This window comes from Balaenoptera acutorostrata, chromosome X, assembly GCF_949987535.1.
Source record: "Balaenoptera acutorostrata chromosome X, mBalAcu1.1, whole genome shotgun sequence".
NCBI classification, from domain to species: Eukaryota; Metazoa; Chordata; class Mammalia; order Artiodactyla; family Balaenopteridae; genus Balaenoptera; species Balaenoptera acutorostrata.
The window spans coordinates 97,666,762-97,691,163 of NC_080085.1; the positions used below are offsets into that span (position 1 = coordinate 97,666,762).

Here is a 24,402-nt window from a genome sequence, read left to right on the forward strand (position 1 = left end):
ATAACCTCACTGTCACCACTACCACCACCATCATCACCACCCAAAACAAAAAATATTTATATATATTTTTATAATCTGAACAAGTTTAGATTTTTAAAAAATCATAAACAAGGAGATGACTATTTTTTCTGATGTTTGAAACAGTGAAAGCACTGAATCATTATAAGTTTTATCTTAAAAATCTTCCCTTTTTTATTTTTAGAACTGTCTTTCCAGTTTTGACCTTTTTGTTTTCCATGTGCTTTTCTTCTGTTTAATCTTTTCTTCTGTTTTATTGTTGTCATTCCATATTTCTCTGTTCTTTTATTCTTCCTTTTTGTTTTCTGATGTGAAAATTTTCCCCTCCACTATTCTCATGTGATATTCTGGTTCCTTTCCAATTTTTAAATTTTTTCCACTCTTTCCTACTTGCTTGACATCTTCTGATACAATTTCTCTATCTTTAGCTTTTCCTTTGTTCTTTATGGGTTCTGAATGGAAATGAAGGAAAGTGAATCACCATCATCTTGCTGACTGGAGACCAGCCATTTTCACTTTGCTGTCAGTTAGAACCCCAAGAATCAACCAGAGAGGGGTGGGGTGGGATGTGTGATGGGCAATCTTTCCAATTGTGAAAAACAGTTTGATGCAACTGAACCAAACCGAACAAGAACCTTTCCCCTCCTCCCAAAAACCTAATATAAAGTAAAGTGTTTGGATGCAATTGTTAGAAATCCACTGAATATATAGATAAGACACAGGCTAAATTTGGAAATCTGATGTACTTTATTGTCGCTGTGATAATCTTTCATAACTATTTGTCCCCACATTGTTTTTTAAAGATACCAAATTCTGCCCTTTTTTTCTTTTTACTATTTTAACCTATGATTTATATTTACTAACTTTGAAAATACCAACTGATAATAAGCTTTTAAAAGTCATTTTATTGGTAGGATTTAGAATGGGGTCTTAATCGCCCCAGTACCACTAATTGGTTGTGTGTGTGTATGTGTGTGTATGTGTGTGTGTGTGTGCATGTGTTCACATGGAAGGGGAGGGACATATTACTAAATTTGATCATTACAGTTGTTGAGGTTGAATTTTGAGCAATTTGTTGAACTGTCGAGTCCAGTTGTCTCACAAGGGCCTGTTATTTGGGATATTTGGACACTGGTTTGGTGTATTGCTTGGTGCTTACCCTTTGGCTAATTGGCCCATAAAACCTTGTACACTTGGTCACACACTTGGACCCTGAGGTTAAAATTAGGTTGGGAGGTGAGATTTGGGGTATGAAACTATTATGAGTCCTTACCCTTTATATTGCCATTTTTGTCCCAAATACTTCAGAACTCCCCCTTCCAGACCTCTAGACCTGTGACGGTCGCTTCAAGTCAATCAGAGGGAAAAATGGTATGAGTGATATAAATTATCATTTCTTATGATAAGATAAATGCTTGGCCTGTTGTATCATGCTGCCATTCTCCTGGGCTACACTGGACAATCCCCAGCTTGATGTACATCTAGTTGTTATTACATACGTGGTCAGGCGTTGACATGTGCTCCTGCTTCTGAAGCTCACACTTCCAGGTCTCCATTAGCTATCTGACTTCTGGGGTTTGTACCTCAATTTGGAGTAATGAGTTATGGCTTTCTGATTATGTGCCTTTATGGCATACATTCAAATTGAAGTGTCAGGTTTCATTGATGAACTGGTTTATCTCAACTTAAAAAAGGAAAAAAAGAAATTATGTCAGCAGTGTAGTCACGTGGTAAGTATAGTTGTCTGGAGGATCTTTTGCAATTGACAGCAGTTTTTCCTGCTGTCTAGTGATCACAAGACTATTATCACAAAAGTTTAGAAGTGCCATGAGTATGTATAATAACTGCAAATATTCTAATGATTATGGTCATGATCATGCCAGTGATGTCCGCTCTGGTGGTTATGTGCAATGCATACCTGGTTTTGTAACACTTAATAACCCCTTTGGCCATTACAGTATTAACCAAATGCTATTAATTGCACTTAGAATCAGAACTGGGATCATGCATGGGCTCCTGAGTTCAAATTTTTGGCTTAAGGCTTTAGCATCAAATTGCGTGATGAATGCATGTAAAAGTGTCCTTTCACTGTGCTTGGAGTAACCCCAAATGCCAGGAATCAAAGACCTGTATCCCAAATCAAATCAGTTGGGTCAAAGCATGTTTCTGTAGCATTGGAAATATCATCTTTATTTAGACAAAGCTGTTACCTTATATCTGATCTTATCTTGTGGGAAGTGGGACTTTAAAACTGCGGCATTAAAATGGAGATTATTCATAATATGCTTTGAAACAAAATGGTTTCCCTTTCCCTGGTCTAAATGTCTAAGAAATTCAAACATAGAGTCTGGCTGTGTGGGAAATGCTTAATCTAGTTTTCTCTAAGCCAGCCACGACTTTAGCTCCAAAATACAGAAGAATCACCTTAATGAGAACAGGTTAAATTCGGCATCACCATATACCTCTTCTTCGAATTTTAGCCATACAGACACTTCCAATGTGAAATTGAAAATGGTTCACCAGAATTGGGAACTGAAATTTGTAAGTTCATCACATGGCCATTGGCTACCTGTGATCACCCAGTCGTAAAAACAACTTACAAATTATTGTTGAAGCTTTTCATGATGCCATCCTTCTTCCCTCCAAATTCATGTTTCTGCCTTTTAGTAAGTTCTCCAGTCATTTAATGGTAATCCTTATTATTGCATATTTATGGAGGAAGCATCTGGCCAAAAGTGGAACTATGCATCCAAACTTTGGAACATTGTTGTTTTCTCTGTTTTCTTAAATCTGTTGTCCTGTAGCCTGTCCTGCCCCTGATTTAGTTAATACCTCCCTATTTTCATAACCGCCCCACTTTAGAAGGGATTAACCCCTCCCCATTCAGACCCATTGGTTTCATCTCCTCCCACCTTCTAAGTTGTCCCACATTCTGTTTTAACTTTCTTTTCTTTCTTTATTTACGTCCATTACAGCCAGATCTCTATGGCTCACAGATGTGCCCAGGGAAGCTCCCAGAGGTGCGTCACAGGCCCAAAAGAAGCTTGCATCAAAGTGCTTCTTTGAGATGTCATAGCACTGCAGCAGCAGGTTCATGTGTGTGCAGTAGAGTTGTTGCTTGGCTTATCTCACTTTTCTGTTGTCATTCCCAAACTCTGGAGGCCCACGTCACACATTGTTTTGCCGAGACTTCATAGGACAAAGCCACGTAAATTGTGTCTAGATGCACTTCAGGAAGAGTGTGTCTGTTTCTCGCTCCAAGTTCTCTTGGAGGTTGGATAATTATGAAATGGGGACATCTGTAGGCCGAACATGTAGGAAAGAATGCTGAACGCTCAATACAAAGCTAACCTCTCTGTGTAATTTTTGCAATTCTCCTTGGTTAGATTGCCAAACACTCCCTCCTCTCTGCTCTAAATGCTTCAGATTATTGCAAATTTTCAGAAGGCTTTGGCACGGTTGCCACTGTCCCCAGGTTCTGTGTGGCCAGTGACCGAAGTGGGGAGGAGGGGATGGGGGGAGGAGAGGAGAAAGCTGCAGGGAAAACGTTACTATTTAGCACCCCTGTGGTTATTGCTCGTCCATGATTCTATTTTTGTCTCCTCTCAATCCCCCTTTATATTAAAGCTCTAGACCCCCCCCCAAAAAAATTACATTTGATAACCAGAGTATGAACTGACCAAGGGTGAGGCTTTACTTTTATTCTAAAAGATATTCGGATTACAGCATGCCCAGAAACAGCTTATGTTATTCCAGTCATATAAAATCTATTGATCTGCACTATACTATGCTGTGCACAAATTTAGAGAAGTCTTGCTATGTCTGCCCTGAGTCGCCAGAAAAAATAAGCTAAGCCGTAAACATCATTTCATGGATGAGCAGAGTTAATATGGAGGTGATTTTCATGCGCTTTTTTTTTTCTATCACAGTCATACTCCCACCCACCCTTTTTAAGTTGGATCCTAGTTTTACCTATGTGTTTTAATTAGAGAAGAGAATGATTGCATTATTAAGTTACTAACTTTAAATCTAGAGTGTAACTTCAGTTTCCCAAGTGTAATCCTACAGGTAGCATGGGCTTCTTGGTGAAGAACTTTACTGGCACATGAAAATGCAGCTGCTGAATGTTCTGAGCTGCCATTCTTTCCCTTTGGTTGTCCACAGGGAATTCCTGAGCAATGGGCACGATTACTCCAAACCTCCAACATAACAAAGCTGGAACAGAAGAAGAACCCCCAAGCCGTTCTAGATGTTCTCAAATTCTATGATTCCAAAGAAACAGTCAACAACCAGAAGTACATGAGCTTTACGTCAGGAGGTAAGAGTAAATCTAGGATATCAAAAAGTGAAGAAGTGGGACTTCCCTGGCAGTCCAGTGGTTAGGACTCTGCGCTTCCATGGCAGGGGGCCCGGGTTTGATCCCTGGTCTGGAACCAAGATCCCAAAAGCCACGCGGTGCAGCCAAAAAACAAAAAAAAAAGTGAAGAAGTAATTCCGATCTCAGAACCTCAGGATAGAACAGAATGCCTGGAGGGTATTCGAAGCCAGTTCAAGTTCCTTTTCTGAATGACTTCAACATAAGTCAACCAAAAGATGAGTTGGAAGTTGAAGTTGATGTTAGGAGATTTACAGTACTTGGGTGATATTAGAACTCAAATAAGGAAATTGTTCAGTGAAGCAGTAGTTGTCAGTTTGAATCAGCAATCACAATTGTTGTTTTGTCTCTTCACTGGCATGAAGACACTGAGTCACTTAGGATCAGGCCTTGTCATGCGTTTAGGAAGTAAGAGGTGTCTGGATCAAACCCTGGTCTCTTGAAATTTATTTTATCCCTTCGATTCACTGAATTGCATTCACCATGATGACACAGCACAAATTTTGTGGTTGCTGGGTTATTTTGATCTGACCGCAAAATCAGGCTTAAAAAAAGAAATCACGTCTTGGTATTTATAAGAGATTGACATGGCCACGTTCCTGCCATATCTCGACTTCATTTGCTAGCCTGTAGACCCAGCCTTTGAAGGTTTGATGTCCAAATTTGCATTGTAAGCAACTGAAAAAATATACCAAGCAATTATTTTGCATTGTGAAAAAGATGATCTGGGTTGTGTCTCTAAAACAATTTATTATTTTACATCTAAAGAAAGAAGAGAATACTATCATTAGTGCTCCAGCTATAAAGAGCCCCTACCTCTTGGCATTGGTTTTAGTACAGGGCACATTTTCAGAATTTGTTCTTTATTCCACGTTGCCACTGCTTTTTAACCCTTTTGTTTTTGTGTGTCGAATTCTCTCCGTTTATAAAGATGAAATCCTGAAAAAACTATGTTAGAACTCGACAGTATCTGAGTTATTGCTCTATTCTGAAACTCACCATATGTTTTCTTGACGCTCTCGTGTTGAGACTAACTAATAGCATAGGAGGGGAAGGGGAGGAAGGGAAGGGGAAAGGAAGGAAGGGTGGAAGGGAGGAAGGGAAATGAGGGAGGGAGGAGGAGAGGGAAGGAGGAAGTCGGGGAGAAATTCTGGATATAGACGTGTGAAATCATGCCAGTCAGGAGTAGGTTATCTCAACATTCCTCAGTATAGATGAGATTCACTGGAGGCCTTCATTAAGATCTATAAAATGGAGTGGCGAGAATATGTGATGATGTAAGGGTGTGAGCTATTTTAAGAAAAACTAGTCATTTGTCATAGTATCTATTTAATACTGAATCCGAAAATTTCCTTCTGGTCAAACACATGCAGTTTTTTTAAGCATGGTCTCTAAATGAGGCAGTCTTTATGGAACAAAGGTAATATCTTTATCTTCACTTTTCAGATAAAAGCGCACATGGGTACATAGCAGCCCATCCTTCGGTAAGTGAAAAATTGAAAGCAGTTTTGTATGATCGGTGTTTCCAGTGGTCCAACAGAACACAATTGTGCAGATTCTGTTTTTAGATGCACATAGAATCCTTTAAAAATATTTTAAAGGTATAATTTAGATACATAAAATTCACCCATTTTTAAGTGTACAGTTTGATGAGTTTTAGTAAATTCATACACCTGTGCTACCATCACCACAATCTAGTTTTCGAACACTTTCATCACCCCAATAAGATCTCCCAAGTCTGCCTAGAGTTAACCCCCATCCACCCCACCCTAGCCCTAGGCCATCACTAATCTGGTTTTATAGATTTGTCTTTCTGGACATTTCAAGTGTAGATGAAAGAATACAGTATATGTCCTTTTGGGATTGGCTTTTCTCTCAGCATAATGCTCTTAGGATTCATCCAAGTTGTTGTATTGTATCAATAGTTTGTTCCTTTTTATTGCTAAGTAGTATTCCATGGTATGGCTCTACTGCTATTTAACAATTTACCCATTGAAGGATTTCTAGACTGTTTACAGTTTTGGGCATTTATAAATAAAGCTACTATGAAAATTCACGCATAAGTCTTTACATAGACAAATGTTTCTATTTCTTTTACATATAGAATCTTGAAAATAATCATCATAATGATAGAAACTTCTCTTTACTGAACAAATGTGTCAGGCACTAGGCTAATAATACTTTGTATTCACTTAACCATTCCTACAACCCAATTAGGTAAGTCTTATAATTGTCTCCATTTTACGGATGAGGCTCAGAGAGGTGAAATAACTTGTCTAAGGTCATACCACTACATCTTTTGGTGTCACCTGTTCCAACAAAGTGAGACTTTGCCCAAAGTCACATAGATAGTTTTATCAGAGAAGTGACTAGAAAATAAGCAACCTAGCTCAAGGGCCTTGGAAGTGCTATAGTATCTGAAAGAATACGCATACACAGAAAACAGTCTTAGACAAGGCTTCCCTTTACATGATTTTCATTTTGATATCCTGATAGAAATTATTTCCTGCCTCATTTGCTTCCTTTGGAGTGAAATAATTAGCATCAGTGAAAGTTTCCTCACCGCTTATTCAGAGTCATGGATAATCAAGCTGATTCTTCCTTTTATAGGGGACAAATGCTGGCCTGCTTGATGTCACCCTGGGCAGCCAGTGTGACAGCAGTAAATCATTTCTGGTAAAAACGAAAGGCTCTGAGATAATATGACAGTGCCTCAAAAATTTAGAAGAGAATTACCACATGATCCAGCAGTTGCACTTCTGGATATATACCCAGAAGAACTGAAAGCAGGGTCTTGAACAGATATTTGAACACCCATATTCACAGCAGCATTACTCATAGCAACCAGAAGGTGGAAGCAACCCAAGTGTCCATCAACAGATGAATGAATAAACAAAAGTGGTCTATCCATACAATGGAATATTATTCAGCCTTAAAAAGGAAGGAAATCCTTACATAGGCTACAACATGGATGAACCTTTAAGACATTATGCTAAGTGAAATAATCCAGTCACAAAAAGACAAATACTGTATGATTCTACCTATATGAGGTATCTAGAGTAGTCAATATCATAGATACAGAAACTGATTGCTGGGTGAGGTGGAAATGGGGTGGTGTTGTTTAATGGGTACAAAGTTTTAGTTTTGCAAGATGAAAAGAATTCTGGAGATAGATAGCAGGGATGGATGCACAACAGTATGAATATATGTAACACCCCTGGACTATACACTTACAAACGGTTCAGATGGTAAATTTTATGTTATGTCTATTTTACCACAACTAAAAAGAAAACTTAAAAGAGTAAAGGCTCTGGGCATAGGTGTTTAGTCTTATTCCTCCACTTACAAGCTGAGCCACTTTGAGAAAGTGGCTCAGCTTCTGTGACCCTCTCTTTCCTCAGCCTTTAACTGGGAATAGTAACAGTACCTACCTCCTAAAACTTGTATGAATATTGAATATGCTAATGCATATAATATACTTAGTACATTACCTAGCACATATTATGTGTTTATTAAATGTAAGCTACTATTGCTACTATTTGTAGATGGCAACAAAGACGAAAACTCATTCTCTCCATGCATGATACTTGTCTGAGGCCATGGTACTGGTGCCTTGTTCAGAACTCTCAGAACAGAGCAGAATGTAGCCCTTCTTTTCTCACTGATCATTGCCCTCCTTTTGCTTCTTTGCCATGACAGCTTCCTGGGCCTCACTGAAAACAGCACGTGAAGGGAGATAATAGCAAACTGGGAAAGACAAAAATACCAACCTTCCATGAGCAACACATAACTTACCTCCCTTGATTTAATTACTGTCATTATTGTGCGATACTAGATAAGTATCTTGACAAAGAAATAGTTGTTATCTTTTCAGGTCGTAGGTTATTTTAAACACCAACCTGCTAGGATAGTCTGTGTGTTGGTTTTCATTTTTGTAAACAGCTTATAGCTCCTAGGATATTGGCCTTTTTTTTTAGCTTGCTTCTATTGGTTTTACTTGCAGAATTAAAACTAAATCTACATAATGTTCAAAATATTCCGTCAGATCAGAAAAAGAAAACTCATGAACTCACTGTTTGGAGATAAAACAACTGGATATTCACTTATTTAACACGTATTTATCAAGTGCCTCCTTATAAGCACTAGGAAATTTAGAGCTCAGTCTGGTAAGGGAAGAGAAGTATGAAATAAAGAAGCACAGTACCATATGGATCATGTTACATACCATAAAATATGTCCATGCGCTATGAGAATTCAAAGAAAGGAGCTTACTTTTAGCTGGGGAGGGAAAAGGAAGCAGGCCCTCATCTTCAGGGGCTTAAGCTCAGTGCCCAGTACAAAATAGACACTTGGTACGTATTTGTTGAATATTGAATTAGAAAATGCTTCATAGAAAAGGTGGAATTTGAACTAGATCTTGAAGGTCAGATGCGATTTGGATCTGTGAAGATAAGGAAGGGCATTCTAAGCAAAGGGAAAGCATGATAAAGGGCAGGGTAGTGAAAAGAGCAAGGGGACAACGGGGTATGGGTTTGAATGAAGACTGAGATGCAAGAAAAGGAATCATAGGAGTTAAGCCTTGAAAGTTAAGTTGGAGCCAAATCATAGAAGCCCTTAAATGGTATTCTAAGGAATCTGGCCTATGTAAGTGTACAGTGGGAAGCCCTTGAAGTTTTGTGGAGCAGGAGAGTTAGGTGATTAAAGCTTATGCTTTAGAAGAGTGATCTGATCGCAAATGTCCAGAATGAATTAAGGACAGAAGGTAAGACTGGATTCAGGGAGACTGACTGGGGAAACATTGCAAGCATCCAAGGCCAGAGGTGATGAGGGCCTACGTGAGATAGTGGCAGTGGGAATGGAGATGAGATTTAAATTCCAAAGATGTTTAGGTTATTGATTAGATGTTGGAGGAAAGGTTGAGGTCAGAGATGATTGCAGGCTTTGGATGCTGTGTGGGTGGCCAAAAAGATGAGGGTATTATCTTTCAGGAGATGCATATTTCTGGGAGAAGATACTGAGTTTCCTACTGGACAGTTTGAGTTCGAAGGTTTGGCAAGACTTCCAGATGGAGATAATTGATTAGGCTACTTGAGTAAGGCTGGGTTTCTATTGATTGAATGAACTGAATTTAGACCCCTAAGGTCAGGTTGGATCACTTCTTTGGGGCTCAGTAACTTGGGACTGGGGAATTGCACCTTGTATTCTCCTTATGGCTGTAGGGGGAGATTGCACTTAACACTGCTTGTGCTTTTGTTGCATTAGAAACACTCCCAGTAGACCTAGCTATTCTACAGGATGTGATTTAATGGGATTGACTACCCCTTCTCGACATAGCCTGAATTGCTCACAAGTTTTGGCATCTTCTAGTAGCCTGGGTGGGAATCAAAATAGAAACAATGTTATATTCACTAAATGTGTTAAACTAATGGCAATATAATTAATAATGAATTCGGCGATGCCTCTCATAGTCATATGAATCTGCTTTACTGCCCACTCGTGATAGCTTCTTTGGTATTAGTGTTATTAAACGCTAAATACTGTTCAGGGATCTACTCTTCAATTTGAGGCTACCTTGAAATTTGTGTATATTTCTTGTACTATTGAGAGTGAAGTAATGCATTGAGAATCCTGAGCTAGTATTTTGAGTGGAAGGTAACAGCAATAATATGAATATGCCGTGATTTGTGCCTAGAGAAACTGGGTGTACGTGTGACAGATGACACTTTTTTGATTTACAGTACTGGCTTATTTTGTTCATCTACATTAGTGCTTTTTAAAAATTTCAGTATGCATTAGAATTGCCTGGATAGCCTGTTAAAATGCAGATTCTAGGGCTCCATTCCCAGAGTAGGATGGAGCCCTGAAATCTGTATTGTAAACAAGCAACCAAGAGGGGATCTCAGACCACACTTAGCATTATCTAAAGTCTCCAAAGTCCTTACTTCTTCTTTCTTCGACCTTTAACAATTAAGCTCAAAGAAAGGAGAGTTTCCTAAGGTGGTTCCTCTAGCTGGTGTATTCTCTAGGGCAGGGTTTGCAACTTGGAGTCCATGAATGGGCTTCAGAAGACCTATGAATTCTTGAAATTATATGTAAAAATATGTGTCTACCTGTATTTTTCTGGGGAGATAGGCCAAACCCTTTAGAATTGGAAATGAGTCCAAGACCCAATCAGGTTAAGAATAACCTGCCTTGCTCGACTGAATGTGTGGCATGACGACTGTCAAAAATACTTAATTTCAAAGACAAAAAAGTCCTTACTTGATATCCATCTGTCTCTATTTTTACAAGTTTAGACATGCTAGACATAGTAATCCTCAGCCTGGAAGGAAGAGTGTAGCAACATTATAACTTTGACTCCCCCAAAGACCATCAAAAAAAGCTGTTAATCAAGCAAAGCTAAGTTTATTATACTTACAGGAGCAAGAAAGAGCACTGCCAGTGTCTTAGAAAGGGGATGTCAAGGGAGAATATCTATAGGGTTTTGGAGCACGGCTGTGTGATTTTGAAGCAGGTCTCGCGAGACCAGAAACGAGTTAGGATTGTGCAGTGTTTCTGATAAAGTAACTTTGGATTGGGGAATACAGCAAAGTGAGGGTCTTGAATAGAGTTTTAGTGAGCAAGCTGTTGTTATTCTTAATAAGTAAATTACTTCAGTTGGTTCAGTCTTATCTTCCAAGAACAAGTATTTCTTAAAGTGAGAAGCTAAGTTATTTTTGCTTGTTCTCAGTATTGTGTAACATAAGAATGGGAAAATATGCTCTATCTTGATATTGTTTAACACAGGGAAAAGAAAGTATGCCCAGCCCCAGTGTTATTTACACAGGGATGGAAAATATGTGGAAAAAATACACAGGAGCAAGAAATTATGTTAATTTCAATTCTTAGTACCAAGGCCTGGTATCTATGTGTAATGCTGGGTAGTTATTGCTCCCTGGCCCAACCAACATCCAAAACATAATGTCCACTGAAGGTCACACATTCTTTCCTACCAACCAACATGGCAGCATAGTGTTTGGTCCCAGATAAACAGACATGTATCTTCTTCCTGCCCTGTAAACCCTCAAAGGATGAAAATCTTTAGGTTTTCAAATAGTCCTTTAGTCCATCCTTAGAGACTGGAATGTCCCCATATGAAATTAGAGTAGTGAGGATAGTAATGAATGTTAAGAATCAGTCCATGAAATTTTGCAGGTGGATCTTCTCTAGCAAATTAGCGAGAACTGAAATGTGCAACTTGGCCAGTAGGCACTGGTTGGTCTTTGTACCAGTTTAAGGGTTGGGCCATTTTTAGATCCTCATAGGCTGTATATACACTCTCACTTATGGAGGACATGTGATGCATTGTATCAAATATATCAAGTATATTAAAGGGCCTCTATACCCTACTTTTTATTTTTGCTATAAACTTTTAAAAGTAATTTTTAAAATGTTAATTTTGAGATTATTTGATCATAAGTAGCACTTAATTTATGGTTAGGTGTAATTTCTTAGAAATCATTGTGAATACTCAAAAATTGTTGCTAAATAGAGCAGCCTAACCTATAATTTGTTTTTTAATATAATGAAATTTCTATAAATACTAAATTTAAATGACTAATTAATTAAGTTGACATATATTATACTTAACAGACATTTAATTAGACATTAACTGACTTAAATTTTATCATTTTCTTGTGGCATTTTGGAGCTGATGATTTATTTCTGAGTTCAAATATTTTCATAGGCCCACATAAAGCATATTATTCCTAGGCATGGTTCATATTGCCTAATGAATAAAATAGCATTGTTTGCCATATAGAAACTAGTCAATTTATATGCAGGTTCTGCCCATCTACCAAGGAACAGTGATTAGTTGCATTCTGGATCCCAGCTGGCATAAGATAGAGTAGAAGTTTCTGGAACAAAATAATATCAAAGCAAATACCATTAATCCAAAGGCAACTTCTCCCTGTGCCCTGAGGTGCCCTGAAGAATTAGTCTTTCACAAAAAGAAACTGATTTTTATCTAGAAATATAACGTCATTAATATATGTTGCTATCCACGCAGCCACAACCCAATGTAATAGCCCAGCTGTTTTGGCTAAACTAAGAATAAATATGCTGTACACCTGAAACTAACACAACATTTTTAGTCAACTATACTCCAATATAAAATAAAAATTAAAAAAAGAATAGAAAAACAATATTAAGTAAGCATATAAACTTCAATCTATAAACCACTCAGCGTATATATCAAGCAATCAAATATTCTTTCAAATTTATAAATTCTAAGTTGTCTTGTCACAGTATATAAATCTTGCTGGCTCCGATAAGATATATGGTTATACCTATTACACCACCGTAGGTTTATACATGATTATAGAAAATCCACAGTGAATTTAAATCAGACTGAGGTCCTTCGATGTAACAGTCTATTAGTAGGCTGTCTGTTTCTGCCTCAGGAACTTTGTCCTCGAGGAATGAAAATTCTTTTTAGTCTCCAAAGAAGATATACAGATTGCCAACAAACACATAAAAGAATGCTCAATATCACTAATCATTAGAGAAGCGCAAATCAAAACTGAAATGAGATATCACCTCACACCAGTCAGAATGGCCATCATCAAAAAGTCTACAAACAATAAATGCTGGAGAGGGTGTGGAGAAAAGGGAACCCTCTTGCCCTGTTGGTGGGAATGTAAATTGATACAGCCACTATGGAGAACAGTATGGAGGTTCCTTAAAAAACTAAAAATAGAACTACCATATGACCCAGCAATCCCACTACTGGGCATATACCCTGAGAAAACCATAATTCAAAAGAGTCATGTACCACAATGTTCATTGCAGCTCTATTTACAATAGCCAGGACATGGAAGCAACCTAAGTGTCCATCGACAGATGAATGGATAAAGAAGATGTGGCACATATATACAATGGAATATTACTCAGCCATAAAAAGAAACGAAATTGAGTTATTTGTAGTGAGGTGGATGGACCTAGAGTCTGTCATACAGAGTGAAGTAAGTCAGAAAGAGAAAAACAAAGACCGTTTGCTAACACACATATAAGGAATCTAAGAAAAAAAATGATTCTGAAGAACCTAGGGGCAGGACAGGAATAAAGATGCAGATGTAGAGAATGGACTTGAGGACACGGGGAGGGAGAAGGGTAAGCTGGGACATAGTGAGAGAGTGGCATGGACATATATACACTACCAAATGTAAAATAGATAGCTAGTGGGAAGCAGCCGCATAGCACAGGGAGATCAGCTCAGTGCTTTGTGACCGCCTAGAGGGGTGGGATAGGGAGGGTGGGAGGGAGGGAGACGCAAGAGGGAAGAGATATGGGGATATATGTATATGCATAGCTGATTCACTTTGTTATAAAGCAGAAACTAACACACCATTATGAAGCAATTATACTCCAATAAAGATGTGAAAGAAAGAAAGAAAGAAAGAAAGAAAGAAAGAAAGAAAGAAAGAAAGAAAGAAAGAAAGAGAAAGAAAGAAAGAAAATTCTTTTTAGGCTTAGCCTGAGCCAGTGTACTCAAAGACATAAACAAAAAATAAACAAGTACACACACACATGCACACACACACACAGCAAAAACTCAAAAACCATCTATAATAGTGCTGTCCAACAGAAATGTAATAAAAGCCATATATGTAACTTTAAATTTTCTGATTTTCATTTTTAAAGTAAAAAGAAATAGGTGAAATTAATTTTAATAATATATTTTATTTAACCCAACATATTAAAATATTTTTATTTCAACGTACACTCAATATAAAAAGCGTTAAGGAAATATTTTATTTTTTTTTCTTATTATGTATTCAGTATCTGGTGTGTACTTTTCACTTACACCTTACATCTCAATTCAGACTAGCCACATTTTAAGTGTTGAATAGCCATCATACTGAACAACAAAGACCTATATCATAGTTCAGTGATTTTTAAACTTAAGCAAGCATCAGGATCACCCGGAAGGCTTGTTATAGCACAGATTGCTGGGTCCCACCCCCAGAATTTGATTCATAGGTCTGGATAGAGTCCAAGAATTTGCATTTCTAACAAGTTCCTTGATAATGCTAATGATGCTGATCTGGGGACCACACTTTGAGTACCATGGCCATAGTTATTTCAAAATCCACCTTTGGTACCATTTTACCCCTGCATTAATGTGAATGATCAAGAACCAACCCTAGATACTATGGTTGCTGTCATTATTTTTGGTGTTATTGAAATTTTTCACATTGCAAATCACCATTTACCTGTTGGTTGAGATTGAATAATTATTTATGTAGATGAGTATTCCTTAAATCTTCATGTCTGTTATTCTCTGAGTGCTTCTTTCCAGGAGGCTGAACAGGAAAGAAACATTTATGGGCTTGCTTGTACTTAGTGAGTATTTGCAGAGCTGTATTTATGCCATATCCATATGCATGCTCTGATCTTTAGGCACAAAATAGCCCTTTGCTGGTTGACAAACTGTCAATCAACACATTGACAATCTGCCCGGTACCAATTCAAGGCGTTAATAGCAATTCATTTGATGTTTAAAATATACTCATTGATTTCAAAAACATTGAACTTGAAAATGTTAAATGAATAGCTCACTGTTTTTGAGCTCAGTGGAAAATAAAAGGAATTTTTCAAATTTCATGGTGCTTAAATCTGACCTGAATTTATCTCTGAATGTGGGCAGGTTCTGGCCACCAAATTGTAGATGGTTGTGTGCATTTGTAAAAGATGAAGTTCCTTCCTATCCCTACATTCTTAGATATTTTATCCCCCTTTTCTCACTTCTGAAGAAAAACAATGAGGAGTTAATACCTGGTCTTTAAACTTTGTTTTTCCCGTAAGAGTACAAAAACAGCATCAGAGCCTCCGTTGGCTCCTCCTGTGTCTGAAGAAGAAGATGAAGAAGAGGAAGAAGAAGAAGATGACAATGAGCCGCCGCCAGTCATTGCACCGAGACCAGAGCATACGAAATCAGTAAGTCCCAAGTGACCGTTTCCAAATGATTCAAAAGATGTCCTTTGGCATAGTCCTAGAGTCAGAATCTAGTTAATCACCTAGTATCTGTTGAGCATCTATGTTCCCGGAACTAGAGTATAAGATAAAAATTTGGTTGGGGTTGCTGTTTTGAGGATACAGATTAGCACATGACAATTAGAGAATACTACCAAGCAATATACAAATAAGTGCTAAATTTTAAAACTGCTGCAGAAGTTAAGAAAGAGAACAAAAGCCATGGGAATCTGGTAGGAAGAATTGCATAAGCAGAGGCACCAAGACCACAATTAGCACAGCATGTTTGGGGGCCTCAAAAGACTAGCTCCTGAGAGCTTTCAAGGGCAGTATACTTGAAGCAACTTAAAGATCTTTTTTTGATAGAAATCACTTGTCTTTAAAAACTCATTAAAGGTTGAGGGGCAGGGTGGAGGGAGGAATGAATAGGTGGAGCACAGAAGATCTTTAGGGCAGAGAAAATACTCTGTGTGATACCATAATGATGGATGCATGTCATTATACATTCATCCAAACCCATAGAATGTACAACATTAAGAGTGAACCATATGATTGATGGATTGAAAGTGATGAAAAATAGGGTACTTGAATATCATAATCCTATTGGTCCACTCTCTGTGTGGCCAAAAATACAACAGCCCAACTCTACCTTCATTATAGTTTGCTCGTCTAGTTCCTCCTACTTGACTTCTGTAGGTAAATACAGTTTGGTAAGTATCTCTACAGAAATTGATGGCCCTGGAGGCTTCCATCCCATATAAAAGATAATGGGAGACAGAAAAGGCATTTCTGAAAAGAAAGACTCAGAGGGGAAGGCCAAACATAAATTTTGAGAATTAGAAGAGACATATCAGGCATAATCAGACCGTAAAACTTTAGGAAAGTGATTTAATTGTCTAAGGTCTTACAACTCTTCAGTTATAGAGTTTTCACTAGTATCTGTATCACCCGTACCCAATTAGTGATTTTGGAGTCAAGGAACATTGAATTTATTAATGATCTACAAAAATGGATACTTCTGAAGTCATTACTGTAAAGGATACATCTAATAATTATGAAAGTACATGATAATAAATCATTGTGTGTATGTGTAAAAAAAAAGAGTGAACCATATGTAAACTGTGGACTTTGAGTGATTCTGATGTGTCAATGTAGGTTCATCAATTGTAGCATTATTTTGGTCTTTAATCTGTAACCAAATTTTTTGTCTTTAAGATCTACACTCGTTCCGTGGTTGAATCCATTGCTTCACCAGCAGCACCAAATAAAGAGGTCACACCACCTTCTGCTGAGAACGCCAATTCCAGTACTTTGTATAGAAACACAGATCGGCAAAGGAAAAAATCCAAGATGACAGATGAGGAGATCCTAGAGAAGCTAAGTGAGTTGTTTTTTGTTTTGCCATCATTAGTTTCTTCATGAGAGGGTTTCTCCACCTAGAGTGGGAATTGAACCTTTAAAAATTTGAACCTGCTTGCATGAACTCCAGGCTCCCTGACATCACAAGATGAAAAGTTTGAGACTCACTGTGTATTCCAGATCACCCCCTCCCTCATACTCCTAATTGCACAGAAACCAAGCGTTTTCACTTGAAAAACATCAATTAAGGTGAAAACTTCACTAAATGAATTATGTAGTAAGTTTTATTTTAAGATTATACCCCCAAAGGGGATCAGTCTGATGAAAAATATCTTATGATCATACCCCAGGGGCCCCCACCTGATCAATCATGATGGATAATTCAACCTCAAAACCCAACACAGTCAATCAAAGTGCGTGGCCATGATAAAATTGCCTTTTCTCTTAATTTAGGAACATTGCTATGTGGACAGGGAGGCAGGGCCAGCAAATGCTCACAGCCTCCTTCCTGCAGTGTCATTAGTGTACCCAGTGTACCCAGTGTCATTAGTGTACCCAGGCTTGTGCATACACACTTGCTCCATTTAACGAAACACTCCTCTTCCACTTAGCTTTCTGGGTCAAAGAGATTTTTTAAAAAATCCTCTGTTGAAAAGAGTCAAAGTTCTGTGAAGCACATTCATTAAACTCATACTACAAAAGCATCTAACAAACCACTAGTTATCTACAGTTCGTGCCTCCAATCTGACTAACTCCTACTCATCGTTCAAACCTCAGCTCAAAAGACACCTCCTCAGGAAAGCCCTCCTTGTCTCTCTCAGTCTGAGTCAATGGACCTTCTTTTCACTGCCTTTATTGCAGCAAATATCACACTGTACTTGTCTGTCTCCTTCACTAGACTGGGAGCTCTTTAAATTAAAGACAGAGGTTGTGTCTTCTTTTCCCTTACATCCAGCTCTAATAAAGTGCCTGGTACAGAAAGGCACTTAACGGATGCTTGTTGATTGAATGGGTGAAAAAATTAGCAGACAAATGCATCTTGACTGGGTTCCTACTTACCTGTTCTCTGCCAGAGTCTTTGGAGGAAACTATAGAAAAACAATTTCCTGATATTAGGAAACTTACAATTTTATTTGAAAGATAAGATTTAATAGTGTGATACAATTAGAGAATAGGAGGCCATCTTGTTTCATGCAACTGTCTGTCTAAAAGAACTCAGGAAAGGAAGAAAGCAGTGCAGGCTAAAGGCCACAGGAAGACTCTGCAGAGGTGGTCGTAGGGCCATTTTGCCCTCCAGGGGACATTTGGCAGTATCTGGAGACATGTTTATTGTCACAGCACAGGGAATGCCACTGGCATCTAGTGGATGGAGGCTAAGGATGCTTGCTTATAAACACTCTATAATGCAAAGGGTAGCCTCCTTCCTTTCCCCTCTGCAACAAAGAATTATTCAGCCCCAAATGTCAACAGTGCTGATGTTGAGACAGTCTGACACAGAGGTATTTGGAAAGGCAAAGGTTTGGGTTGCAGATGTCAGCGCTCAGAACTGGAATTGAGGGACTTTAGCCAACCGACTTTACTGTACATGATTAAACATGCCTCTAGTGCTAATACCAACTATTTCCTTAATAACAACAGCAATAATTCCCATTTATTAAGTGCCTTCTCTGCTGACCACTTTACATACATTATCAAGTTTAATTTTCACAGTAATCCCTTGTGGTAGATTTTCATAGCCTCATTTTATAGATCAGTGAAAGTAAGCCTCAAAAAGCTAAAGTGACCAGATCACCAAACTAATGAGTGGCAGAGCCAGAGTTGGAATTCAAATCTGTTTGCCTTCAAAGCTTTATACTCTTTCCATTACCCACTTTGCTTCTGCATTTGCCAACTGTCTATTTGTGTAAAAGGGAAGGAATAAAGGAAAGAATTACCTGTATAATTTCAGTTCAAGTATTCAGACAATTGCCTCAGTTTTTTTCCTTTATTTTACATGACCTGTGAGATTACATCAGATTTTATAAATCTAGCAGCATCGCTTTAGTAAAATTGATTATTTGATAACTGTTTCAAGTCTCAGTAGATTTATTATAATGAAAATACATTTAGAGCTTTCTTAAGTTCACTGACAGAGAAACAGGCATTATTTTGAGGCGGGGGCAAGATCTTGTTTTGCTTGCAAGCTGTAATGGTTCTGGAGCTGTGGGTTTTATAATTTGTTGTTTATTCTGCCCTACACTGAACAACATGATGAAGAGGGAAAAGCCATGTTTGATTACATTTTTAATTAAGAATTAAGTCAGTTTTTTTCTCTATTGGAGAATGCTTAGGCCTAGAGAGAATCTTTTTCCCTCCAGCCTGTGGGCCACCTGCAACTCTCAACCCTACCTGTGCTCACAGATGTCAGCAGGGCACACCTGCCAAGAAATGGAGGAGTGTTTTTCACGAAGCAAATCCAGGCTGAGCTTTACTGCAATGTCTGCAAAGTCAGTCTTTCCTGCTTCTGCTTCACCAGCGCCCTCTCTGGGCCCTGTCTCTGCCACTTACTCGCTTATATAACCTTAAGCTAGTTATTTAACCCCTCTGAACCTTCATTTCTTATTGGCCAAATGGGGATGAGAATCGTAACTACATTTTAGGACTCTGTCTATAGGATGGATTTTATGTAGCCCAACCTATGGCTAAGAGAACAGGTATTGGTGTCAGAAAGGCCCAGATTCAAATCACAAGCCCATTGCTCCCAGCTGTGTCACTTTAGGCAAGTTATTTTAACTTTTCTGGACCTCTTTTTCCTCATTAAGAAAAATGGGGATAATAATGGTACCAACCTTATAGCATTATGATAATTCAATGAGAATAATGTATGTAAAAACCTCCAGCAACAGTACTTGGTACACAATAGGTGCTCAATAAATGGTAGTTACTATTTTATTACATGAATATAAAGCCTTAATAAGATAATACAATAGGACAGACTTTGAAGTGAATCATAACTGAGTCTGAGTCATAGACCCAGACCAGCTGTGTGTCCTTAGACAAGTCACTCAACTCCTCTAAAATTTAGTGTCTTCATCTGAAAAATGGAAATGATTGTACTGGTATAATGGGGACTTTGTGAGGACCAAATGAGGCAAAGTATGTAAGACACCCAGCACAATGAATAGTTGCTTAGAATTATTATGCTGTTTTTTCCACCATGAGAGCAACCGTATTTTTCAATATACAAAATTGGGGCCTAGGATCTTCAGGGGGACAGAATGTTTGAAACCAGCAATAATCCCAGATGTATGGGCCCTGCACAGAAATCACTGAGGAGGAGGAGCTTGGGGAAGGCGTAAAGGAGCCTGTACTAAGAGGCAAAGGAGAGGGAAAAGGGAGACAGGGAGGTAGGAGAATGGCCTATGGCCCATACCAGGGTGGACCCCACCATAAGCGTGGGGAGGAGGGGAGGGCGGCCTCACCTTCAGTCTCAGGGATCTGATTACTATGACGTGGGCAGCCCAGACCACAGAGCTGTCAGGCTATTCTTCTTCCACACAGATACTGACTGTGGGAGCCAGACCATGGGATCATTAATGGCTGAAATGAACAGATCATCTTTCAGTTTTACACAGACAGATAGCCTGGGTCTGCCTTGTTCACTGTGGTCTGGTCTGAATCTGCTGGAAAATAAAGAAACCCCTACATTTTAGTGACATTTTTCAAAAGGTGCTGACTGTCAGCAAAATTGTACAATCACCACCCCCAGTCCCTCCCCTCCCCCAGCATTCCCCGCTCAAAACTCTTGCTCCGAATCCCCCCTCAGATAGAACTAACATTAGTTTAGAGAGTTCTTTTGCTTTTTCTCAGAAACCAAAACTTTCATTATGCCAAACAGACAGCCTTTTAATGCTTGGAGTTCAACTTAGTTTATTTGATATGTAGGAGAACACATTGCTGGACTTTTCTGTCCCTGAAACCACATCATGAACCCTATTTTCAAACACTAGTATTTAGTGATTTCTTAAATCCTTGTACTTTAAAGTGAATGGTTTGTTTCTCATTTAGGAAATTGCTCTGGTTGGAAGTTGTTCTGCTATTGCCATCATTTTCTCCTCTGGATTCTGAGTTGCTGATTTTTGTCTCTTTATGCCTATTGTGTACCACTGTTTTTTCCTTTCTTTAGTATAAATTATGAACACAAATTATAATGGCTCTGATGAAGGAGGTCACTGTAAAAGCTTGTTTTGTAATTCGGAATGGTACACAAGGCCTCCTGTTCACTTGCTTAGCAGCGGTAGATGGCAGCACACGCTCTCCTGTGACCGGTAATGGGCATGAGGACGCCATTTTCTTTGAATAGCAGTTAAATTCAGAAGCAGAAGCGCATCAAAATGGTTGTCTTTTGGTAATCCTCATGAAAGGATTTATTCCCAGTTGTTGTTGTTGTTTTTATCCTGCATACCATGGAAATAAAAGTTGAATCGTTTACTGCCATAAAACCTCATTAATAGAGACACAGATGTAGAGAACAGATGTATGGACACCAAAAGGGGAAAGCAAGGGGTGGGAGGTGGGAGGTTGGATGAATTGGGAGATTGGGATTGACATATATATACTAATATGTATAAAATAGATAACTAATAAGAACCTGCTGTATAAAAATAAAATAAAATAAAATAATAAAATAAAAACCTCATTAACTAAAGCCTGCCAGTTGGAATTGGTCATAATTCAGAAAGTGGCTTGGGCTGAAGCTTATTTGCTTTTGTTCAGTCTATGGAAAAGAGTTTGCTCAGCAATTTAATGGTATAACTTTCTTAGAAGACTTTGCTTAATAAAACTGTGGTTTCAAGTGACTTTAAAATCGTCATTTCATTAAAAAAAATTTTAAGTTCCAGGTCCTTACCCATTCATAGCTGGCTTGAAGGAGGGTAGTTCTCAGTGATGTAGAAATCTGTGAGACAATTTGAAAAATGAAATAGCAACTCAGAAATCATTAAATTGGTGGTATTCTATAGAGGTAGCTCAAGTAAAATACATTCTCTAACCCCTGCCTTAAAATACGGGGCATTTACTAAATGAAAGTCCTAATTTTATTTGAGTTTAATTCAATAGACATTTATTGAGTAACCAATGTATTTCACCTACAGCATTATATGAGGAAGCACTGAGGATGCAGAGATGAATAAGACATGGCCCCTGTCCTTATGACACAGTCTATAAGGTTATGTCAAATACATAGATATAGATAGATGGTGTATTAAGTACAGGGAAGGAGAGCAAGAGCAAAAACAAGAAAAAAAGCAAAAGAGGAGGCAGAAAGAGAGAGAGAGAGAGAGAAGGTACAATAGCAGTACAGAGAAGGGAAATTATTAACTTTATTCCAAAAAAAATCAGGGAAGGCTTCCTAGAGGAGGCATAACTGAAGCTGAGTTGAAGCATGAACAAGGACTTGCCAGGAAGAAAACTTAAGAAGGACATTGCAGGCAGAGAATAGCATGTAAAGAAAGTATAAAAGTATATGGTTGGGAACGTTAACTTATTCAGTGCCACTTGAATATATCAGTAGAACTGATGGTGGATATGGGGACTGGAGTTTTAAGAGAGGGAGCCAAATCGCTAAGCAGGATCTGATCATGAGCTACAATTCATTTGTTATGGTGAGAGCATAAGGTTCTAGTGGGGAAGTGGGGAAGATGAGATGGAGAATGAAGCAAGAGCCAGATACAAAGAACCTTGCATTCCATGCGAAGGAGTTTGAGCTTTACCCTGTAGGTGTTGAGGAAGCATCCAGGAGCCCTGAACCAGAGAATCACGTGATCAGGTCTGCACTTAGAGCATCCTGACAGAGGTGTGGAGCCTGGACTCGAGTGGGCAGAGGCTGGAAATTCTGAATCCAGTTAGGAGGCTGTCGGAATAGCCCAAACAAAAAATGGTGAGGGCCTAACTGGAACAGTAGTAATGAGGAAAAGACAGATTCAAAAAGTATCTAGGAGGTAAACAGATATAGGCCCAGGACTCAGTGGGCAACTACACGTGGGGAGTGAAGGTAAGGGATAAGTCAGGGTGACTCCCAGATCTCTGACTCGGGCTACTGAGTAGACAGATGGTAGTACCATTGACTGAGATTGGGAATACAAGAGGAAAAGAATTATAACGACTCACATGTTGTGAGTCTTATTTAACCTAACTGAAACATGGACTTCTCTTACAAAAAACAAACAACAACAAACCTAACAACCATGGATGAACAATCCATGAATGAAACATTTAATTTATTATTTTTTTCCAGGTATACTATCTACTGGTAGGTCTGAATTAAGTTGTTCACTAGCCCAGAAAATAGATCATGTCTAAATTAGCACGAAGTATTGTCTGTAGCACACAGTTTAGCTCTTGAATACATATTTTCTTGTTCACATTCATTTAGTCAACAAATTCAGTGGCAGCCACTGTTCTGGGCACTGAAGTAACAGGGATGAAAAGACAAGCTTCCTGCCCTCAAAAAGAAGCATGTAAGTCTCATTAGAATGATCAGAGAAGAATTCACAAAGGATGACTTGATATTATACTTAAATAATAAATAGGAATTCATGGGTTTGATAGGAAAGGGAAAGAGGGAGCATGTCTGAAGACCAAAGCCTTGGATAGTGATGGTGTTGCTAGGATATAAAGTCGGAGGGATGGAGAGGAGAGGAATAATATGAGGTTAGACTGGTTAGGTAGGAGCTAGATGCTGCTGGATGGTAAAGGGCCTTCTATGCCAGACTAAGATATTTGAAATTGATCCTGTAGTAAGGGGGAACTTTTGACGATTTGTGGATAATGGAGTGAAATCACTCTGAAGTAGGCTGACCTCACATCTCAGTTTATCCAAGATAGTCTTCGTTTATGAGTTACATGGTTACCCTGTTCCAAAGGCATTGTGGAAAAGGAATTAGAGAAGGCAGAGTTTAGAGGTAGGTAACGACTAGCACAATTGTTTGAACAAGAGATGTTGAAGACCTGAACAATGGCAGTGGCCATGGGTATGAAGAGGAGGGAATGGATAAGAGTGACAATTAGGAGATAGACTCCACAGACCTTCTCTGGATTAGTTCATGTGTATAAATCTTGTTATACTAACTGACTCTACACTTCTTTGAATAGGGGCCATGTTAGTAAGATGTAACTTAAAGGTAACGATACTGATGTTTGCTTCCATAAGGAAAGAAGGGAGGGCCAGAAGTATCCAAATAAATGATTCCCTTCAAAGTAGTCCACTTGAGACCTTATTCCCACGATGCTGCCATGGCACGGAATTTTTCTGTACCTATTTGAGCATTGCATTGGAGAGGCAATGTCACTTCCTTTAGATTTATTCTGAGTGGTGGCAAGTATTGATCCTCTGAGTAGTGGCCTTGAAATTTTGAAATTGCAAAAAACCAATATTTTTTCCCAGAGCCAAACATGATAAATTAATGGTTTTCTTGTGTGGCTTGTAAACTTACTCCACAGTGTTTGGAACAACCTATAGAAACAGAAAGTAGATGAGTGGTTGCCTAGGGATGGGTTGGTAAGCAAAGAGGGGATCAAGAGTGACTGCTAAAGAGGGAAGAGATATGGGAACATATTGTATGTGTATAACTGATTCACTTTGTTATAAAGCAGAA

The 24,402-nt window shown here is 38.6% G+C and overlaps 1 protein-coding gene across 8 annotated transcripts in view; it reads left to right on the top strand.

The window, feature by feature from the left end:
* The window catches only part of PAK3 (p21 (RAC1) activated kinase 3), a 245,185-nt gene that overhangs the window by 177,465 nt on the left and 43,318 nt on the right, over window positions 1-24,402 (top strand). For 7 of the 8 annotated variants that reach the window (XM_057537891.1, XM_057537887.1, XM_057537886.1 and 4 more), the window contains 5 exons: window positions 2,994-3,038; window positions 4,183-4,336; window positions 5,840-5,877; window positions 15,242-15,373; window positions 16,625-16,790. In XM_057537891.1, coding sequence (XP_057393874.1) covers window positions 2,994-3,038; window positions 4,183-4,336; window positions 5,840-5,877; window positions 15,242-15,373; window positions 16,625-16,790 — 535 coding nt within the window. The remainder of the gene's footprint in view (window positions 1-2,993; window positions 3,039-4,182; window positions 4,337-5,839; window positions 5,878-15,241; window positions 15,374-16,624; window positions 16,791-24,402) is intronic. The other variant, XM_057537893.1, reaches the window with a different exon arrangement.